Below are 22,737 nucleotides of genomic sequence, written 5' to 3' on the forward strand. Positions count from 1 at the left end.
ACAATGGACACGTGGTGATGATGTAACATTATCTGTACGTAATTGTCAGGAACACCACAAAACCAAAGTGAGGTAGAAATAGCATGACTAGCCATGTTCAATGTTAACTAGCATTCAAAATAAAATCTTTCCCAAGTTTAATTACACTTCATACAAGAAGAGGTAACAGATTTTGTACTCTTGCAATATAAAGTCAGATGGTGGTTTCTACGTATTCTAAGGTAAAATTAAAAGCTGGTTAAGAAAATGAAGTGGTAAAGCTTTTGCTGACAGCACCTCATACCCAAACCTACCTCTCATGAGCTGCAGTCAAGCCGGCTAATCTGTTTCGCTACCAGTTCCTGTCTTTCTCACGCTATTGTTAATTGTGCGGGATTACTTGTAGAGAGAAATGGAGAAGGAGAAAGGACCAGGGCCTTTGTTTTGGTGATAAATACCTCATGGAGCAGTGTGGCTACCTTCACCTGATCACCAGACGCGCGCAAGAACAGCAGTAACTCTTCTACAGCCTTTCCCAAAGGTTGCTGGCAGCGTTGCAGCTCCTTGGGACCGGCTGCTGTAGCAGGCTGAGACATGGATTCTGGAAAGCTCTGGTTTTATTTTCCAGAGGATCGAAGAGCTTCACGCTCATTACCAGCACCGGGAGCTGGACGAGTGGAGCTGCTCTGTGAGTAACCTACTTGTAACACCTACTTGTGCTGTGGGTCAGAAGCTGATCCCGCAGGGGCAGGAGGGAACTTCTCCCTTTTTTCTCTCCTCTGCAGCAAAGGTGACGCGAGCGGTGGCAGCGGAGGGGGAAGAGCTGCGCCCAGCTCCCGCTGAAGCACTGCCTGCTGGCCGCGGCCAGCGGGGGACCGGACACCAAGGTCCAAAGGTTTAATCCCGTAAGGCAATCTCTACGTTCCTTTACTAATAGCATTTAGTCAGCAGAGGAAACGCTGGCGCATAGGATGGTCATTAAACTCTTTCCTTTCCTTCCTTCTTCTGGGTTTTTTTTTTTTTTTTTTTTCATTATTTTTTTGCAGGCTCTGTCTTGTAATGTGCTCTTTCATTTAATTATTGCAAACTAGCTGTGTGATTCATGTAATTCTTAATTTTATTGGAAAGAGGTGAAATAACTACCTTTTTTGGAAGTTCAGGAGACTTTTTTCTTTTTTTTAAACCAGCCCTAGTCAGACAAAACCAATGAGAAATGTAAGTTGGCTGTTTTGATGTCGCTGCAGGAAATACTTTTTTTTTTTTCTTTTTGATAGGCAAGGAAAAGAACACAGGACATGAATCTCTTTGATGCAGTTACAGAGCTGAAATGATACTAAACAAATGCACTGCCTCAGTAATTTTTTTTTGTGTGTTTTTTTTAAGGGGGTTTCTATAAACAATTATTTTTATAAAGCACACTTTAGTTTACAATCTTTCATTATAACTGTTATAAATTTTTTTTAAACAACCCAAAATGCGTTCCATATAAAGAAATGGCAAGTTATTTAGCTATCAAGATTTTACATGTAGTTTTCTTATAATTTTTGTACAATTGCATAGACGTGTAAAACCTGCCATTGTTAACAAAACAGTAACAGACTTAGGAAACTACTGAAATCTACAGTATAGTACCACTACCCTTCACAAAAATATAGATTTGTTTTCTTGTAAACTCTTACAGTCTAATCCTCTTTGTAGTATGAATATTATAAAAACCATGCGGGACGCCTGAAGTTGTAAAACACATCTTGCTATTCTAACACCTTGTCGTCGGTCATCACTGTCACTAAGGTTTCCATCGCTCTTCCCAAGTCTCCTGCCATGTGGAAAAGGCTCCCTACATTGTGGCCTGAAAAAGAAAGTCAAAGAGCAAATTAAACGAAGAAGACACAGCAGCAGGTTGGTAGGAACATTTTACAGAAAAGGCCGAGCACAGATACATTGCTCCCCATGTACCGCTCGCCGCTGTCCCCAGTGGAGTACACCGGAGAGTACTCTTTCCAGAAGTCTCCTAGATGAGTCTAATACGTTGTCGTTAGCAAAAGTTGCCAGTTTTGCAGAACACTTAACAGCAATACTGGCTTGAATGGCTACGGTAAACTATGTTGACAATAAGCCAGCACGTTCGTGTTCCAAAAACCCCCCCGTAGTGATGAAGCTGTATCATTACGAATGTTCACCAAAAGCAATGATTAAATCCATTGACATCACAGAAAAGTTTCCAACTGGTGCTGCAAGTGTGTGACCATTCAATGTTCTATCAAGGAGAAAAACAGAAACAAACAGATCAGCAGTAATTAATTAAATCACTAAACTCAAGAGCTCCCAGCAGGATACCTGCACAGATAGCTAAAATGATGACCAAACTAAATGGCTGCAGTTTATTCAATCATTTTTAAAATAGCCTTTGCTTTTCAGACAGCAGTCCAGCAGAAATAAAGATACCACAATTATGAAGTGACTACTACCCAGTGGTTCACTTGCGCATTTCTCCTCACCCGTAACCACTGTGAAGTCCGAAGATGGTATAACCAAAACACGTGGTCCTCCTACACAGAACTGATAAATAAACGCAGACTACAGTTCTGGAGATGAAACCTGTAACTTCTCACACTCATTTTACCACCGCTGCAAATGGAAAGGAAAGGTAGCAACGCTGATCAGCAGTAAGAAACGGCTTCAACACAACTAGAGACTCAACAGACTCGAAGGGAGGGAGATGAAATTGCCAAAAGTTGCCAGTTTAGGCACTTGGCATACCCTGCCTGGTCTCTGGCTGCTGTTCAGAAGAGTGTGGGTCTCCTGCGAGTCCTGTGTCAGAACTGCAGCCTTCTAAGACTATCAAATACCTTCTGGCATCGCAAACGACAGAGACGTCATGGTTTAAACAACTGAATCCCATCTGGAGTCTCCTCCCTGAATAAACATGAGTGAAGAGAGGGAATATGACAAAGATCTAGGCACCCTACAAGATGAGCATCCCAACCAGGGACTAGTGTTCAAGATTTCTTGCAAGGACAAGGAGGAGCGAGCAGACAGAAGGTCTGAAAACAAGCAGAAGGAAATTATACTCCACACAGCACATAATTGTATTACTGAACTCATCGCCACAGGCTGATGTTGAGGCCAAACACATAAATGAGTTAAAAAAGGAGTTAGAAAATAGTCACTGAAGAAAGATTTATTTAGATGCAAAGAAGTGCATGTGACCTCCAACTCAAGAAGTCTCCAAGCTGCTGAGTGCCAGCAACTGAAAGTATGTAACAGGGGAAGTATTACTCAACAAAACTGTATATTGCTACAGCCTGAGGGGTTTGATTTACTCCCTGAGAGTACCTGCGATAGAATATCTGTCTAGAAAACACGGGGGTGCGATGCCCTCTGCCCACAGCCCTGCTTCCCAGGAGTGTTTTGCATTAGCCTGGGTGACGAGTGCTTGCCATGGTCCTTGAGGAAGGAGCACCCAAATGAAGAAAGGACATGACCAGGGTACCCAGGATACACCTTTCATGCAGTCCCTACCTGTAATGTGCTGGACCCCGACTGTTACCATTGCCCACCTACACGGTGGGTGTCCCTCCTGACACAACTGTCTTCTCCGACAACAGGAATGAACCTTCCCTGTGGGGCAAATCAAACTCACCATCCTCTTCCAAATGTTCAGATACTATGGTAGTCATGTGCTGCTGACGTTTCTACAGTACATAGGAGCTTGGAGTGACATTAGTTAATATTCATCTGCATTTATTGAACAGACAAAAAATGACCTGAGAAATATCCAGAGAAGTTTGTTTCTTCTGGGGAACTACTACCACCTTTTACATTCAAATACTAGTTTTTTAAAGGTGGTCTTTTTTTTTTTTTAATGTAGCATTCATTACACAAAACTAGGCCGTACGTAAATGATAACTACTCAACAAGCTTCGACAGTGAGCTGTGCTGTGCATGGCACAGTTTGCCAGATATTGATACAAAGAAATACTTGGTTCTAATCTGGTGATTTTGCTAATTGCACGAATGCACAGAGAAACAGATGCATCGATCAGCAATTCCATCCATAAATCACTAATGTATAGCCATCCTATCCACCCTAAGCAAAAACTTTTATTTGCTCATGAGCACATGAAGTAACAGAGCATGAAAAATTCCTGCCAAGGTTTGGTCAAAACATAGTTTACTTTAAAGCAAATGTATGCTACTACATTTATTTTAGATGTAAGGAAGGGATAATCTCTCTCACTGGCACTATGCAGGCTGAGATCAATCCAGCAAATTACACCATGGAAAGTGAAAATTTGACAAAGCCATATGAAAGCAAGACCATATTTTAGATGGGAGATGCTTAAGTAAACGGAAAAGTAACTGCCACTGGTTTGCTCTACTTAGCTGAAACTCCGACATGGCTCAGATACATCTGTAGCGTGTGCTAGCAAGGTTTTATTGGAATAACCCTGGTATAACCGGAGTGACCTGCAGCATCCCCACAAACATCCTGACCCTGCAAACTACTTTCAAGAAATCTCTAGCCTTTAAATACTCCTCTTCTTCCTCACCTGCAGCAACCTACAGACACGAGACAGGGCGGTGGTGAGAGTCGTAACTGGCTAGGCAGCCGTGAGAGGCACGGCTGCCTGTGGGATCGCAGCGTCTCGTTCAGATTCATTGCGATCTGCTGTTTCTAGAAACAACGATGAGACTGCAGGGCTCTTCAGGGACTCCAACACCACTCGTTCCCAGCTCGGGGAGAGTGGTCACCTTTCCATGGACTTAGAGCAACTCAAACTGCTAAAGCCCATCTTCAGATAAAATCAGTATTCGTTAATAATATTTTGTTCTGTCAGATACAGAGCTGTAAAGGTAACAAAGGCAAGCTGGTTTCATAGAAAGGGGCTAGGTCTAGAAAGAATAACTTCAAACAAAAATATAAAAAAAAGTCTTTCAGAAGTATGCCACTGTAGGTACAAACTGCTAAATTGTCAGGCAACTAAACATGGGCCAAGATGACCTTATGCATCCAGGGATCCCTAGTTATTCTTTCAATACATAAAAATTACAGGAATGTCTGCTAGTCTTTTCTTCTTTTCTCTGTTAATTGCTGCCTTATTTTTGAAATAACCATGCTTCGAATCCGATCTCCCTCCACAGAAGCTGCACAGGGGCATGCTGGGGTGATTAAGGAGATACGAGTCCCTCTCGCCCACATCATCCACGCTACCTCTCTAGCACAGGTCTTAAATTTCCTCGGCAGAAAAACAGAACAATCATATTGTCTCCTCCTGAGCCACCCGAGTTTACAGCTCAGAGCGTGACCATAAACCACTGCTGATTGCAGTTTATGTTAATAGCTGGACTGTAAAGTGCCAACAGCCTGGGGACTGCAGTCTCTGGGACAGTCACGGGATGGGAGGACGGGCCAGAAGAGTGGGCAATATTGCTGTGCTCCAGCCACTCAACTGGAGAACCCTCAGCTGGGGGTCACTGCATGGCCAGCACGCTTTTTTGCCTCTCTTGCACATCCGAGTAACAGCTAGGTCAATCAAGACTGCAAATAGCTGAGGACAATGTACGCAATAATTTCCTGGTACCGTATATGTAATGAATGCAGCCTCGTCTATAATGCCTGTTACCTAAATAAGAGCTCAAATTCACTGTTTCTATATAGCTCTGCTGCTTCTGCCGAATACTTGCTTACTTGCCCTCTCTAAGACTGAAACGTAGGACATCAACATTTTTATTTAAGAAGCAAATGAGAAAAATACTGTCCCAAAAGCAGTTATAAAAATATTAATCCTAGCTTTACACTCATTATGATTTGTATTTTTAAAGTAATGTCATCAAAGAAGGCATCAATTCCCTTCTTTCTTTTTTTTTAAACTTTGAAGCTGAAAAAATTTTCTCCATGCTTGAGGCACTGAACAGTTGAAAGATGCTACCGTTTAAGGAAAAAAACTAGCACACACTTTGAAATGCAGCAATAAAGCTCAAAATGGACATGGACAGTATTAATTTAGACTTATAAAATGGAGGGAATATTAACAGAGATGCATTTGCTTTGAAAGCAGAAGATACCTATTTCTGCAGACACTAACTACATCACTTCTGGTCACATACAGAATGATGCGTTTCACATCTGCTGAATTTGCTGTAGAGGCTCTACTGGAATTTGGGCCCTTGGGTGAGGGCGCAGTAACTAAATACCAATCTTCTACTACACCTTGTCAAAGAAATAAATGTGGAGCATTCAGACTCGAAAGAGTGCATAGAAAGTAAATTAAGAAACCCCAACACAATGCAGTGCCTTTTTTAGCAGCACAGATTTCTAACCCTTCCCTGACAAAAGAAAAATCCTTCCTGTTGGTGGCCTAGATTTTGATACCCTTATTCATATTGAGTAATGCCACGAAATCCATGGGATTACACACGAAGACAATACCTAATGTGAGTAATGGGATCAAAACCTGGCTGAGTGGGTTTAAAACCGCACGATCTGCCTTTGCACAAATGGATTCACACATAACGCAAAAGCTGTTCTATACTTTAGCTCATACACTTCATAAGCAAGTGGAGAACTGCATTTTATATTCAGCTCTGCAATTTAACAAGCCCCCTCTGAAACCGTCAGCAAGCACAAATACAACTGGAAAGCTGTGAGTGATTCATTGAAGTAATTTTTTTAGGGTTAAGCTGCTAGAATCTGATCAGGTAGGACATGCTCTTTTTTTTTTTTTTTTTTTTTAATTAATTGTATCAAATATGCCCTCAGCAGCAGAAGCTTTTTCTGAATAAGATGCATAAATATGAATGATGATAGTGGAAATCGATAACCTGTTTTGCTGAACTGGAGAACAATTCTCAGACTGTATGAGCCAAGAACATGCAGGGCTGAATAGGAAATAATTTCTGTAAAATTTCTGAACTGGTGCAATCTGTCAATGACATCCCAAGCACCCTTTTTTGATCCATATGAGAGAAACTGCCATTTGAGGACAGACTTAACCTGCACTAACGACCTTACACCTCAAAGTGGCTGGACCTGTGCCAGCTCCTCCCGCCAATGCAGAGAACCACCGTATTTCAAGGCACTGCATTAAAACAATTCCTGGCTTACCCAGGGTAGCCTGACAGTGACTGGGGGTTCCCAACAGCTCTGCTCAAATCCCCAACGCAGTGTGATTCCATGAGCCCCCGTCTCCGCACCAGCAGAAGTTTGCAAACCGGGTCACCCTTCAATTTCTGCCTCACCCACAGCAAACGTCTTCTGTGCGGGAAAGGTCATTTCACAGCTACTTGCAATTGCACTCAGGCAGTCTCTGAATATTTTATCTTTAATAATAATTTTCACTAGGAATTCATCTTTCAAACGTATCTGGTTGGCGAGTGAAGAGCAGCTTCACAGAGGAAAAATCAAGGTGCTCTGGAAATACTTTCAAAGGTGCTATGACAACACAGCGCAAAACATTTTCCTCCATCAACAAGCAGCGACGTACAAATTCTAAAATCTATTTTGCATCAAATCAACCATGTCCGAAGTGCACAGTGAAAACCATCACCCATTTGCATTGCTGAACACAACACTGTGGAGCTGGTGAATGTTAGTAGCATTCTTCATTCTGCAATAGTATATCAGGAAATTAAAACACCTGAATCTCTTATACCTCTCAACTCTCACTGTTCTAAAGAAAAAGAAAAAAACTATTAAATAACTGGAGATGATGGTTGGTTTATTGGCACATATATGTAAATACAATTGTGAGTATGTAAGCAGAACAGCAAGAGACATGGGTCTCCCTGTTGTGCTTACACGCAAGAGCAACAGAACATAAGTCAATGACCGCAGTGTATTTGCTGACCACATTTATCATACAGAGGCTTAATTTCAATGTATTATTTTCTCCTCCCCATTCCTGAGTTTCCACCTCTGGGAGGATGTAAGAAAATGCAAATCCCTGAGCTGACACTGTCTCCACTGAAAGTTGAGAGGTACGCTACCGTTAGAGCACACATGGGGAATGCACTCAGCAAAATCAAACAAAACCCAAAGCAAAATAAAACCACCCCTGCCCTTCACCAAACCCAAGCAAACCCGTGCTGCCGTCACACGCATGCTGGGCACAGAAAGCAAGCTGTGACAAACAGAAGCCATGGCAGTGAGCCTGCATCTCACTAACCTCTCTCACTGGCTTTCCAGGGGCATTTCTTCCTTTAGGAACAGAGAGAGGAAGTGGAAGAAATATCAGAAAACAAAGGAAAAAAACCACACGTGAATACGTATTTTATACTGTAAGAGACACTTCAATTTCCATTTAGGAGTTTAATACAAAGTAACCACATTTGCTTTATACAAAGACTGAAAGTGCACTGAAATCCGCTGATGATTCTTGATGTATTCAAGAACAGTTCTGTAATCTGCGGCTTGGTTTTAACCTAGCAAAAACACTGGAGAAAACTACTAAAACCAACTTACAGGCCTTTCAGTTGAGGGTAAGGATGGCAGAGAACATCTGAATTCACTTTCCAAGGATCCAAATTTCCTCAATTTGAGTACTTCTACTAATCAGCATTAGTGGTAAAATCATGTTTCCCCAAAGTCAAATTAATTCATCCAGACGCTTTACATTTTATTATGGCCTACATACATATATACAGGTATACATTCATATATACACGTATGTGTACACACACACACACACACACATATAGTTTACACATGTAAAAGAGCTGTACACTGGAATATAACGTGCTCACATTCAAGATAAATATATTCCAAAAGATGTTTCCAACAAGCTGGTCTGCAAGCATGGTAAAACTGAGGGGGCAGAGGGAGAAAGGAAGAAAAAAATTCAAATAAAAGGGGAAAAAAGGGAAAGTATCTCATAACTTTCAAGTTGTACTGCCCAAATAGAGGAGTCATTAATGGGCTTAGCTGAAAAGATGTTCCTGACGAGCCTTCATGGAAGCCCTACTTTGATCACACCGATCCTTCTCAAAAACTTAGCATAGCATATTTATTTTTAAAACCCAGAAAGCCAGGTTTCTGGTCAATCAACAGCAGAAACATCCCCTCACCCCCCTTCCCATCGCACAACCAGTGACGATAAGACACTCGCTGTCTCCAGAAGCAGCGTCCCACTGTCACATTACTGCCAGCACAGGTACTGCCAGACTTGCAGTCTTAGGTGAGAAAGTCACTGCGGGAGATGCTGTTCAAGAAAGAGGAAGATCTTTGCCCCAGAGCTGTTGTAAACAATGTAATTGTAAACGACATATGGGACAATGGGGAGAGAGACAGATATATATGGAAGAACACACTGGTCAGCATAACAGTAACCTAATTGCTGTCGAGTTTTTTTCTAGGTATGGCAGCCTGCGGGAGGAGGGAAGGAAGACAATAAATAGCTTCGCAGGTATTTTACGAGGAGCAGAACAAGGGTCAGCAACAGAGCAAAGCTGAGCAAAGGTGGTAAAGGGGAGGAGGAGGAGAGGGCCGAGGAAGAGAACGGCATCACTGACCACCGCAGGTCAGACCCACTGCTCAACTGCAAACTCCCAGCAATGGAAACGGCTGGGGCAACCTCTGAAGAGCCTGGACAGCAAAGGTTATGATTTACACAACAGAGGAAGTTTCACTCCCTTCCTCCCCCTCTCCCTCTCCCCAACAGCATACTTACTATTAGAAATGATAATAATAGGTTTGAAGTCATGCTCTGCATGCGGGTTTTTATTCTGTTCCTAAGAATAAAGGTGCGCAGAGGCACCAGAGTGAGCCTGATGGCCAGGAGAGGTGTCCCTGCACTTCCATGGACCTCACCTGGCAGGTCTGCCTCACTCCCTAGGACTTACGTGAGCGCCTATGCAGCCTGCAACCTCCTCTGGCCCTGAATTCCCTAAAAAACGCCTCCCAGGAGGGAAGATGAGAACCTCTCACCAATATACATCATGTAACAGAAAATCCTTGAAAATGAAGATATAAAATCCATTGCATGCTTCGGTTTTCTTCTGAGGAAGAGCCCCAAGGTTTGAGTAGGTGGTCTACTTTTAAGAAACTGCAGCCTGGTACAGCTGGGTGTGCAAGACTCCTGGGGCATGAATGAGATCCCATAGAAGACAGTTTAGCTTGGGTGAAGAGGAGAGAAGGAACCGCCTACATGTAAAATACTGGATCCTTTTGGAGGTCTTAAGAAATGCCTACCTGTCTGCACAAGCACCTGAAATTGCAGCTATACAGTGTCTAATTTAAATATCTACATGAGACAACTGGATTCTGCTTGAAAATGAATGTATTTAAAGGTAACTGGGATAGCTCTGCACCACACAAAACAGCTGGTGAGGAAAGTCTGTGGCGAGTAATCAGCCCTAAAATTTGTTAAATGCAACAAGAGTAGCACTGCTACAGTAACAGCTAATTTCTTTTGGAGGAAGATTAAAAAGGGTTTAATGGATTTTACTTTCTTTTCTTCTTTGCATATGAATGAATGTGCGTCTCTAAGTTTTAAGGCAAGGACTATGGTTTGGCATAAATTGCAGAGGACGAAGGTTGCCTGTGTTGCCGCAGTTCTGAAAAATCTATATTCTATAAGGCATCAAAACACTGATACACAATCCATGGGTGCCTAATTATCTATTATTCCTGCTCAGATCAAGATTTCCTGCCCTTACAAAATAGAAGAGTCTTTCTTTTTCTTTCTTGGAAGTCTACATGACATTGTATCACAGGCAAAGGTACACAGAGAGTGATCAGATCAAACCTGAAAGCAGAGGCACTAATAAAAACTTCATGCATCTATGCAGATTCAGATCAAAGCAGAGAGCACGAAGCATCTACTGCACTGCCCCTCTCACTGAACTCAGGAGACGGACGGGCTGCAGAGGGGAGAGATCTGGATCTGCAGCTTTTTTTCTTAAAAAAATGTTCCTTGAAGTTTTTGTTAAATTCATTAACATATTCTCAGTTTACATCAGGACTGAGCATTATAAATCATGAAAGATCTAGTCCTCCCCATCACTATCCCAGCAGAAACCTGCAGAGAAGCTCAGCCACTTCAGTACTCTTGTGCTACAGGGGACCGATAAGGGATCTCACTCATCTGGGCTCACTGACGTGGGATGTAGGACCATAGCACAGAGAAGGGGATACAGTGCAAAAGAGGCCACGGCAGCTCAATTGGAAAAGTATTTCCAGAATACCCTACAGTATAATAACTCCAGGGTACTCTTCCACTGATTCAGTAAAGTCTGAAAAGAAAAGTCTGCGCCTTAAGATGTTTTGCTGTCAGAGTAAGAGAAATGGCATTATTCGCAGTGCTGAAAGTTGCTAGTTCCACTCGGGACATTAGTCCCATTCATGACAGAGCCTGGCTGATGCAAGAGTGACAGGAAAGAATGTGTCTGGTGTGGTTTTATGTGACTGAGATAAAAATAAAACAAAACTTGTAAAAGATGGTGCTATTCTTAGTGCCATTTATTTATTGCTGTGGGGTCTTGCAATTTCACTACACAGGACAACATCTGTACTAAGCAATACTATGTTAAATCGTAACGGTGAGTACCTATCCCTCTCCAAATGTTTTCATGTGATGTCATGGCCTCTTGGCTCTTTTAAACCATCACGGTCTCATTTCTAACCACTTCTTGGCTCCCACTTCCTCATTATCCACCAGCAAGGGCTCTGCATTGAAAGCCTGGGAAGCTCTCTCAGCAACTTCAGTCAGCTCAAGAACTTCTGCCCCTAAATTCCTCTCCGAGTTTCATTCATAGAAAGCATTTCCCACAAAACTGTAACCGCAAAACAGCCTGGTCCACCGTGAGATCCACCTGAAGTGGTGCAACTTGTTTGTCCTCAGTGCTGCAGGAGAGATGAATTTGGCTTTAAAAATACTGGCCTGCCAATCTTACTTTCTAACTGTGAACTAATTCCCTGGAGATTTAGTAGCTTGGGCACAAATACAGCGTGAAAATGTTTTCCTCTGTGGCCCATTATCAAGCAGGGTCAAATAAACCACTGAGGTGGTATTTAATGGCAGATTTCCACTAAATGTCAGACCTCTGGCTTTGACATCTGTTTTGAGTTAGCACAGCAGCTGTTTGAAGCAGCTGCAGCAGTTGTGAATTTGCTGGGAGCAGCAGAGTAAAAGAGGAATGGATGGGAAACCTGGCAGATTAAAAGGAAAGAAAAATTCCTTAAGGACAGTGATCATCAGGTATTGAGCAGAATTTCCCTCTCCAGAAATGAAACAGCTTTCAGCACCAACAGTCAGCTGTGCAAGGAGCATGGAGGTCCTCTGCTCCTTAGGAAATGCCACCAACTGCCAAAAGGTTAAACTGAAGAGACAAAAAACCCCCTACAAAAGGTATATAGTAACACCAGTTATTGCATCTATCTGCTTATGAAGGTCTATGATGCGATTTGTTTAACATATGCTTCTCTAAAATAGATTCAAAATCATTCTATGAAGCCTCGATACCCTTTTAAAAGCAACTCTACGCAGCAAAAGCTTGGAAAATTTCATAATCAAAATGAACCCATCTCCAGGTGAGGGACAATTAATTACTACTACATTTTACTGCCTTGTTTCAAAAGTCCAAAATAAGAACTACTACTTGTTTTAGAAAACTATTTCCCAACCTGAGCAAATCTTACCCTTCAGATGCTATCGATGATATTCAGACTTAATATTTTGTTCTTAATTTGTACCCTGTGATGTGCGACTATACACCTGTGCATCCAAGCACAGAAATTCAGTCTTTTTCTCTCTTCACTGCTTATTCACCTCTGAACTTTTCTCATGAACCAAAGCCTTCAGAGTCCAGTTTGCTCTTGTCATATTGTTCTGCACTCCAAGTTGTCGTTATTCCAATGGCAATAGGATACCCAGAATAATGTCCCTGATTCAAAAGGCGTATCACTCCCTATGTTGTGACATGCTGGAGCTGGACATTTAGCTTGAAACTTAACATGCTTATTTTTACAGGCCACAAAGGAAACACACATTTAATGTCCTGCCAGTAACTTCCCAGGCCTTTTAATACATCCCTAGATTTCCTCAATTGATTCCATGTATAAATTTCAGCTTATTTGTATGGATGTTTGTCCCTTCCTGGATTTCATTTTGTTATCCCCACTTTCAATCTAGGTAGGTTTTGATTACTGCCCTGTGTCCTCTGCAGCAATTCTGGAATTGCATGGTCTATGAATATCGTAGCAGACTTCTCCTTCTACAGCATTAGTATAGAAATAAACAAAGCAACTTCTAATACTAGTCAATCTTGGGCATTTAATCCACCTTCCTTCTAGTTTTAACTCCTAAAGATATTATGCATCACATGTGGTGCCACTTTACCCAAGTAGTTTGAAATCACCTTTCAAATAATATTTCATAAGCTCCTGTATCACAACATGCTTCTCAATGCCAGACTGGGATGACCAAGTTTCTTGCATCTGACAATTTTTTAATTCTACTTAATAAGAATTAATATAAGACAACGTATTCTTTATAGATCTGCGCTCATCACTTGTTTGGGCTTCTTGTTCTGTTTCCTGAATACCTACAAATAGCTTGAGATTCAATGGAACCTGTAATGCAATGAAATAAAATATTACTTGCACCACATCTGAATCCTTACACTATGCCATCTTCTCAGGCTGCTTTGCTAAACTGCTTTCACTCTTTTGCAATTACACTTTGATCTTTTATTACAGCCTGGAAACCTGAGATACAGATTTGCATCTCTCAACAGCAAAAAGGCCCCTGATTCAGTGGTTTGTTGAGACCAGACAACGCTGCTTTCTTTTCTCCTTCCCACAGTCTTGTACATCCTAAGTCACGTCCCTGACACCCATGGAATCTGACTGACCACAGCATCCTTCATCTCGCAGTGAAGGTCTACACGAGGCTGCGGCAAATTAGCTGTGGATGTAAGCTTTGTTTATGTGGGTATCAGTTGAATATCATTTAATCGTTAAAATGGGAGTAGAAGAAAACTCCAATAACTGAAGTCTGCATGAGATCTCAGCAAAATTGATGATGTCAGTAGCCTTCTATATCAAGCAGTGAATGGAAATCCATTTGCACTTGTTGTAGGACAAACTGTTTCTCACCGAGGCCCTGACCACTCCTATACCCCAACCAAAAGCAATTATACAAACCTGGCATTCGTGCAAATGCATCAGAAGATACCTGAAGAACAGAGAAACCTAATCGAGGTCCTAATCTCTTTAGCCAAAACCTAGTACAATTCTCCAAAAAGTGAACGACCTTTTCTTCCAGCTGGACTAATCTTTTTGTGTAGCCAGAGAGAGAGGAAGAGGCAGATTCTGGCTCAGCCCGACATTGCCTTGGTCAGGCGCAGAAGATAAGTCCTGTGGGAAGCTTGACTCTGCCTGATGGCCTGTGTCTGCTCCTGGCTGCTGCACCAGAAGCTCCTCTCGTGGCTTGGCTCAGGAGGACAGAAGAAGACACGTGTCAAACAAAGGCTGTGCCTCCACCTTACTGGCAGCCCTCCACGCAGCTGGAGAGTATTTTTGTCCTCTACGGCTGCTAGTCAGGCAGGAAAGTATATAAACTGCAATCTCTTTTGGGGATGCTTGCGATCACATACTACACTTTTAACATACTTACTGAATGCAGAAACAAAATAAGGGAATACATTCTTTCTCTGTATTTAAATGACCACATTTTGCATCACCAGAAAGAAAATGTGAAGTTATAGCTTAACTTACGGAATTAAAATATTAACTGATGTTACCAATTTCACATCTTTTTTTTTCCCCACTAAACTTTATATTCTGTCAGTTTGATTCATGAAGCTTTGTACTTTTCACTAATAAAACTAAAGACCTTTTCTATTCTCAGTCAGTAGGGAGTGATATCTAACAGACTGAGCTCTACTTATTTCTACACAGGAAATGAACCACTGTATTTCAAATACCTCATTAACTGTTGTTTCGTAAATTGGTCCTATTTTACTTAAAACTCAGCTTGTTTTTAAAAAGGAACACTGTTTGTCAGTGTCATCAGCTATGATCACAAATTACAGATACTGCATTTGGTGAATATATTAGCACATGGGGTATTTACATCTAGACACATACGATTATGCGAGATCTCCTAAATACAACATATTTACACAAAAGATGGTCACTGATAAGAAAGCACTGTCTGTTGCAGCCTTGTGTACACAGCAACTTTAAAAATAAGTCCATTTTAATCTACATACCAATATTTGAAAGATTTTTCATCTATTGTCTTTCATAATTCATATCTAGGCAAAATGAGGGCTGGACATACGCCTTTTTCATATAATGTTGAGGTGAAGATGAATGTAGTTACCAATATACTGTATTAGATTTTCTTCAATAGTATCTTTCTAAACGATTCCATCTTTTGATCTATAGCATGAGATCTTATGCAGTTTATACTGCCTTCTCCTTTTCCACTGCTCACAGATGATGCCTAGTGAGAGCTGACCTTGCTTTGAAATCAAAGGATGGAGAAAACTTGAGCTCACTGAAAGTCGAGCGTGATGGTTAACACATTTATCTACCAAAGAAGAACCTCTGGGTGGTGTGTGAAACCTGTGCAAGGGACCCTGTGGTAAGTCTATGCCCCTACTGAAATCCACTTAACAGGCTGTCAATAGACACCGGGACTTTCTTTTGCCAGGAGGCTTATGTCTGAGCCTTCTTTCACAGCAACAGGTAATATCCCAAACTTCCCATCTCCTGCTACAAATCCAAGCCATTTTTCTTGGCAGCAGAGTATTTTCTCTGGGCTCAGAAAAGACCTTCTTAAATGCAAAAAGGTTGAACAAATAAATCCCAGTAATACAAATGCTTATCTTTAGCAAACGACAGGAATGAGAAAAACAGAAACACTGAAAGAAATGCTGTGGCTGTACGCACCAGTGCAGCCTACGCTGCACAAACAAGCAGCCCACTTGTTTTTCCTCCATCACTCTGGACCCAAGTGCTACAAGGTCGATAACTTCGACTCTGTACTTTAGTTTTATTTCAAACCTGATTCTTCTTGGAGAAAGGTAAGGACAGAAGAAAAATGTGCTAAGACATGTATTAAAAATAAATCAGCAAGGGGACTAACTGAAAAGGAGAGAAGCTGTGAGAAAAGGAACATGGCAAAAGGGAAGAGACGAAAACGCTCATGAAAAAAAGAGTCTCAGAAAGACACTGTTTCATCCACGTATCTAGCAAGGGCTACCTGTGGAGGTAGCTTAAGGTAAAGGAGGCGCAGATTGCTTCTCCACTCTAAGTAAGACGGCCTTCTCTACAGCTATTGTTAAAACCAAAGAGCAGCAAAAAACCTGAAAACAAAACACAACCCCCTGACAACATCAAGGAACAGAAAGCACTTTTATCTTGTTCCCTCTCATCTGCCGCAGGCAGCAGCGCTTACCTCTGGAGCTGGGGAAGGAGTTGTTCAGCTGCTCCATCACTTCCTCCAAACCTGTGCTTGTGTCCTGGGGAGGGCTGAGCAGCTCATCCTCGCCTGGAAAGCAAATCCACACCGCTGCATGAGAGCCAGTATAAAACCATTTGCTAACAGCTTGCTATTGCATATGTCCTTCATGAAGGTAAGGCTGCTCACTTAAACACATTTTCTGCTTAGTACACAATCAAAATTTTAAAGGTGAATTTTATTGACTATTAAGTTTCTCTTTTTAAGGATCTAAGCGAAATTAAACAATGAATTTTAAACAATTAACACTGACTTTAATTTGTAAAAAGAGATTTAAGGAATAATCTACTCTGGTAAAAGAAGTGGGGTAAAATGTCTGCTAGAAACATTTAGTTCCATAAATGACACTCGTTGTTTCAGCTTCTCTTATTCTATTAATGGAAGAAGAAATTGCTGTTGTGAGTGCTGCTATTGAGCAGCTTTCTAATAGTGCTGGATTCATGTTAGCACTGCTTTGCCTGGCTGCGTAAATCAGTAGAAACCCAGATTCTCATCTGCATCAGTATTAATATTTCTGACAGTTTAATTGCATCAGATTGGTGCTCCAAGAACATTCAATTGTACTGTAAAAGGGTTTAGCAGCACTTTAATAAAGCGAAATACATTTCTCTCACTGAATAATTTCTATAACCTGATTATAGGGCAGCAGCTTAATGGGAAATTCAATACATTTTATTTTTACTGGGGTTTTTTTGGTCATGGTTTCAGATAACTAAAATCCATATGTTGATTTTACTGTAGACACTAGCCTCCAATACAAATAAAGCATCTGAATAAAGAATACATCTAAAGGATATGCTTTGAGTGAGATTTTCCTTTTTTTACTAGATTTCTTTTATCCCTATTAAAACACAAGAGCAATTTTTGCCTGCTGTAATAACCATGAGAGGTACATCCTTATTTTGAAAATGACTTAATGACCCTTTATTCTAACATGTCTTGCCCTACTTGAGTAATAAACTGCCAGATCTTCTGTTAGCATTTACAGTCTTTAAACACTGAGGTGCTCCATGCTACTGGAAAGCCTACTAAAAGAGATGCTAAAGGAACACTTCAGCACTGCAGATATTTCCTATTACTAGGCTTAGTGTTGGCCTCACCTTTGGGCCAGGAGTTTCGAAAGAGTTATGACTGGCCAAGAGTAATTTTTCCCACCACAGTACAAGAAGTGGACTAAAATGTCTGCAAGAAGCACTTAATTCATGTAAGTGATGGTCTTCGTATCAGCTTCTCTGATTCCATTAATGGTCTAAAAATAGCTGCTGAGACAGCTTGCAGTTTCTTCAGCTTTCGACTGGTGCTGGGTTCACACAAATCAACTCACACCACGAATTACTTTCGCGTCAAGTGTTGCACCAACAGAGGTGCCTTAGCAGAAGTAATGTCCTTCCAGCCTCTGCTGGATGTCAAGGTGAGAACTCAGAGCAAGACCTTGCCGCTTCTACCCAGGCTAAGGACCTTATCAGCATGCCTGCAGAAAGCCACCGGCCCTTAAAGATCGAAAGAAGGCGGCAGTGGTTCGGCTGTCCTGGCCGTGAAGAACTGAAGACAGGTACTGATTTCCAAATGTCTTGTTAAGTGCTGATATAAAGTGAACTATGTTGACCCTCAAGACTGCTGTATCTTTTATTTAAAATGTGTTATTTTTATTTTTTCTCATACGGATAATTTTTCTGAGCATTTCCTTGTAAATGACAAAATAAGACATCAGCCAAGCAACCCAACAAAAGACCTCAATTACCTCTCTTCACCCAAAACAGTCTTCCCCATTTGTGTTTCTACAAAAGGCTTGGAGAGCTGGGTGGGTCTCAAATATTGTGGTGGTACCTGAACGAATTAAAGTTCAGCAACAGCCTCTTGGCTCACACGCCTCAGAGAACCTCCTCTGCTGCTACATTACTGGGGGAGAAAGGCCAAAGATCAGGACTTTCCCATTAGGACTCTATGAGAAGAAAAGCAGAACCTTTCCACTTGCCCAGGTGTATTTCAGGTTATCAAAGAATAAGCTCTTCTATTTGTAAATTAGATCTGAGTGGGTTGCTGATTTTACCAAACAGCTGGACAACACTGCTGGTGGAAAACCTTTTACAGTAATCTCTCCTTAAGAAAGCAGAGAGAGAGAAGTGCCATGGGTCTACATTCCAAGAAAAAAACCCCTAAGGTCTCCTTTCAAAAAGAAAAATATACAAAAGCTACCACTACATTACCTCATTGCCCGAGAGACCTAGAGATCCTCAGTATTTTCTTGAAAATTATGACTCCCTTATTACTGGGCACACGCTTGCTGCATGGGAGCATTATTTACAACACCGCTCTGGCTCCCTTCACAATTCAAGAATATTTTAAGTCGCGCTTCAGAAAACCCACAGACTAGCAAGCAAAGCTTTCTGGTGTGAAAGGAGACTCGACAAACTGAATTAGTTGCAGTTTGTTAGCTCAGTTAGTGATTCTTTTTATAAGCTCTGCTCCATGCTGCCAACAGTGTTGCTTTGCTGAGTCTCAACACGATCATACTGATAACGATTCAGCTCACTGTCCTTCCACATATTGGCTCAATTGAACCAACAAAAAACCCCAAGTAATGTCTAAATATTTGCTTTAAAAAAGTTTTAGCAGTTTATATGATTATATGCATGTTAATTACTTAATTCCAGTCTCACAAGTGAAATGGGAATAATTTTATATGGAGTCAAATGAAAAGAAGTACATTATTGTATTTTGTCCTACTAAAGGATAAAATATGAAACTACAAGATGTTTAATAAGATGGCTGGGAACCATTGTCTTCCTATCTTTTCTCGTGTATTTTAATTAACATATTTTATGTGATGAAATTCATGACACTTCTTCAGAAAGCCGATGCAAATTACTCCACCGATACATTTTGTCTACTCCATGTATGCCATACGTAGCAAAATACTTACTCACTAGTAATACGATTAAAGAAATCTCCAAATGAAATTGCTGTTACCTCCAACTGTACTCTCACCCCCAGGATTTAATTTAAGCATTCCTAAAGGTACAGCTCATTCCACTTTTTTTTTGTTGTAGGGCCTACAGAACCCACCTTGTTCGATATCGGCAGAGGCTGATGTTATTGCCTACGCTCAGGATGGAAGATAAAGCCCCCGAACAAACTGCATCTCCCACAACAATGGCACTTCAGACACAGTAGAATGTCCCCTCCCATTACAATTTCTCACTGTCATCGACTCTTTCACTAACTGCAGTGAAGAGAAAAGCTTTCACTTAAGCGCCTCACTCTCCTGCAAAGCCTCTCTCTAACACACACTAAATAAATTTCTGTGGAGGAAGCTGAATATTATCATCAGACTTCAAATACTCTCTTGTTGAAGTAATTTAAGGACATTTGCTTAAAGATGCTGCAGTGGTTGATTGCTTTTTTACTAGCAGAAAATCCTTACTACTTGGTGATAAATACTTACTAATTATGTAACAGACAGGAAATTAGGAAAATGCTACGGAGCAGTTACTAAAAGCACCAAAATAATAATTCCAGCCTCTAGCTAGAGAATATTATTACTTAACCTTACTCCACAACTCATATGATGTTCATTATCACATCTGATGTGATATTTAGAAAAGACACTAGATGAGCACTGCCTACGAGTGACAGCTCAATCCTACTGATTGAGCCATGACATATTAAAAATAAGATCACATCACTTAACATGGGGATGATTAATCATATATTTAATCTCCTAGCCATAATTAATACTATGTACATTTAAATCAGCCATATCGTGCTTAATAGCTGCAAGTCAGTTTGAATAAAATAGTTACCTTTTTAGTGATACTTGTTTTCAGAAGTCAAGCTCTGGCTGAGCTTTCTGTTTAATGTCAAAATATCCATGCTACTGTCTGCATCATGATCAAAAGCAAAAGCCTGAACCATAATGAAGATGTAAAGTGTAAACAGCCAAATGACATCGAAGACCATTGCAAACGTCTACTTCATTCTCATTTGAACTAAACAGGAGAGAAGACTATTTTCTGTCTTTAAGGATTTTTTTCCTGGAAGATGGGACTATAACTATTTTTTATGACAATCTGAACTTTGTTATCTTACCCATGGTTTCTGAAGTCTGACTGCCAACTACACGAAGAAGCATTGGCTGACTGCTGTCTGACCTCTGCAAAGAGGTAGAAGGAGATGATAGTGTTGTACCATTCACCTTGGCATCTGCCTGTGGCTGAAAATGGAAGAAAAAAAGACGAGATTGTTATTAGCAGCTCAGTACAGTTGCACAAATCTTTATATCTCTGTATTTTTTATTTATTCCAACAATACATACATTTTTCTGTCTGTTTTTAAGTAAATATATCAATGCAAACAATGCATTTGAATTCTGAATAAAAAAAGGAAGACGACTAAGAACACCAAAACATGCTTTCACCTTCTCACTTGCAGCCTGTAGAAAAATCTAGTATTTTTCTCTGACTAGACCCTACAGATATGATTTCTTGGTATGTTGTTGTTATTGATCACGCTTCACACCCTGTTTGGAAAATTACAGAGACCTAGAAGAAAGGCCTGAGGACTCACCTGCTCCAGCAGCTGCCTCAGCCTGTGCAGCTGTGACTCCAGCTGTTTGTTGTGATCCTCCAGAATCTGCATCCTGGCCTCCAGGCGGCCCTTGTGCTGGCGAAGCAGCTTGGCTTCTGCAATGAGCTCAGCATCCCGGGGGCTTTGTGGAGAAACTGGCATCATCTCTGGTGGGGATGGCAGTGGAGACAGTCCTTTGTGGTCATGCTGTTGCTTCAAACGGTCATACTCTGCTTGCAAGTTTCTGTTCAGAAGTAACAAGGAGGTAAAAAGCTTTATGAAGCTGAATAGGCTGGTGCGGGCTATCCCCTGTGCGGGGCAGTGAGCAGGCACCCTCTCTCGTGTGCTGTGATGTGTTTAACTACCGGGGGGCAGAAGCTCACCTGCAGCACCTGCCTTTCATTCTGCTGAATCCACATGCGTGTAGGCTTGCACCTCGTGGGTTTGCACGGAGCTGATATTATAGGGATCTGTGATACAAGCATTGCCTAAAGGCTCTCTGTATCACCAGAATTCACAATTATTTCCCTCCCAGGGCACACCAGGCAGAAGGCTGGCTGGGCTCCAGACACCCTGCCGAAGCCTGGGTACGGTCTGTCCTGGGCTCAGCCCTCCCTCGGCTTCCTGCGTTTTATCCTTCCTAGCAGAAGTCGGACTGCCTGTTTGCTTCCATGCATGAATACACTTGAGGAGTAATTAGTGCTAAAAGAGGACTTTGAGTGATCAAAGCACTTTACAAACACTAATCAAAGTGGACGCCACCTGGCCGACCTATCTGTTTTACAGATGAGAAAGCTAAGACAGAAAGGCAGCCACACAAAAAGTCAGAGCAAAACACAGAACTCAAGAGTTCATTTGCAACTCTGCTGTCGTCAATCAGGTCACATCACCCTCCTCTCTTCATATTTGCAACTGCATTTCCAGCCTAGCTCTAAAATGACTAACCTAAGATGAAGAAAAGACCAATTAGCCAATCTGTTAAACTGCACAACACGAACTTTTGGGGCTATAATTTCCATCTTCATTTGGACTGCCCTGTTTAGAGTGCTGCGGTCTACTGTAACTTTATGGCACTGCTAAGCTTCTGCTTTTATTCCGTAAAACTCTAGTAAAACACTCCATAGATTAATATGATCTATAGTGGTCCACATGAAAAAAATCTACCAAGCAGGAAGAGCACAGAAGGTAAGAAACTGAAATGTTGTTAGGGATAACACTGTCCAAAGGTGCAGAAATAGTAACTTGTAACACAAACTTTGTAGGCAAGGGGGGCCTAATAAACTGCACTGGGATTTTGTTGCTACGATGTTCCTTTACAGCTTCCCAGAGGGGGGAAAAATGGCTCGACGCTCTGGTAGCTGCTTACTGCTCACAAGCAGTGACCCAGATTTTATTTTTTCCAACTCGCTCTTATTTGAGGTTGTGAGAACAGGCACTTTTTGCCAGTTCTGCCTGAAAACCACAATACACGCTGACAGTTTGGTCTGGAGGCTTAATAGCACCTCAGACACCTCCCAATAAACTTTATTAAGCTCTAAAACACTTCTAAGGGTACGCTATTGTGACCAGAACAAGAACTAAAGCAGTATGCATCATTTGACATGGACAAGAAAGCGATGCCAAGGACAAAGACAGGCTACTGACTGTTCTTCAAACGTACCTGTGCCCCTCAGCAGCTGCATGATGGACACGTCCTACCCTGGGACTGTGGCACCCCCCCAGA

The 22,737-nt window shown here is 41.5% G+C and overlaps 1 protein-coding gene across 6 annotated transcripts in view; it reads right to left on the reverse strand.

Annotated features, from left to right (window-relative positions):
- Window positions 1–970: 970 nt before the first annotated feature.
- DMD (dystrophin) overlaps window positions 971–22,737 on the reverse strand; it is a 1,006,632-nt gene continuing 984,865 nt past the window's right edge. For 5 of the 6 annotated variants that reach the window (XM_010571330.1, XM_010571329.1, XM_010571328.1 and 2 more), the window contains 4 exons: window positions 21,015–21,258; window positions 20,538–20,661; window positions 16,386–16,478; window positions 971–1,828 (listed from right to left, as the gene is read on the reverse strand). In XM_010571330.1, the coding sequence (XP_010569632.1) occupies window positions 1,731–1,828; window positions 16,386–16,478; window positions 20,538–20,661; window positions 21,015–21,258 (559 nt within the window). In that variant the 3' untranslated portion in view covers window positions 971–1,730. Of the gene's footprint in view, window positions 1,829–8,147; window positions 8,180–16,385; window positions 16,479–20,537; window positions 20,662–21,014; window positions 21,259–22,737 lie in introns of all 6 variants that reach the window. The other variant, XM_010571327.1, reaches the window with a different exon arrangement.

The sequence above is a fragment of the Haliaeetus leucocephalus genome, unplaced genomic scaffold (assembly GCF_000737465.1).
Source record: "Haliaeetus leucocephalus isolate CR32 unplaced genomic scaffold, Haliaeetus_leucocephalus-4.0 Scaffold317, whole genome shotgun sequence".
Lineage (NCBI taxonomy): Eukaryota > Metazoa > Chordata > Aves > Accipitriformes > Accipitridae > Haliaeetus > Haliaeetus leucocephalus.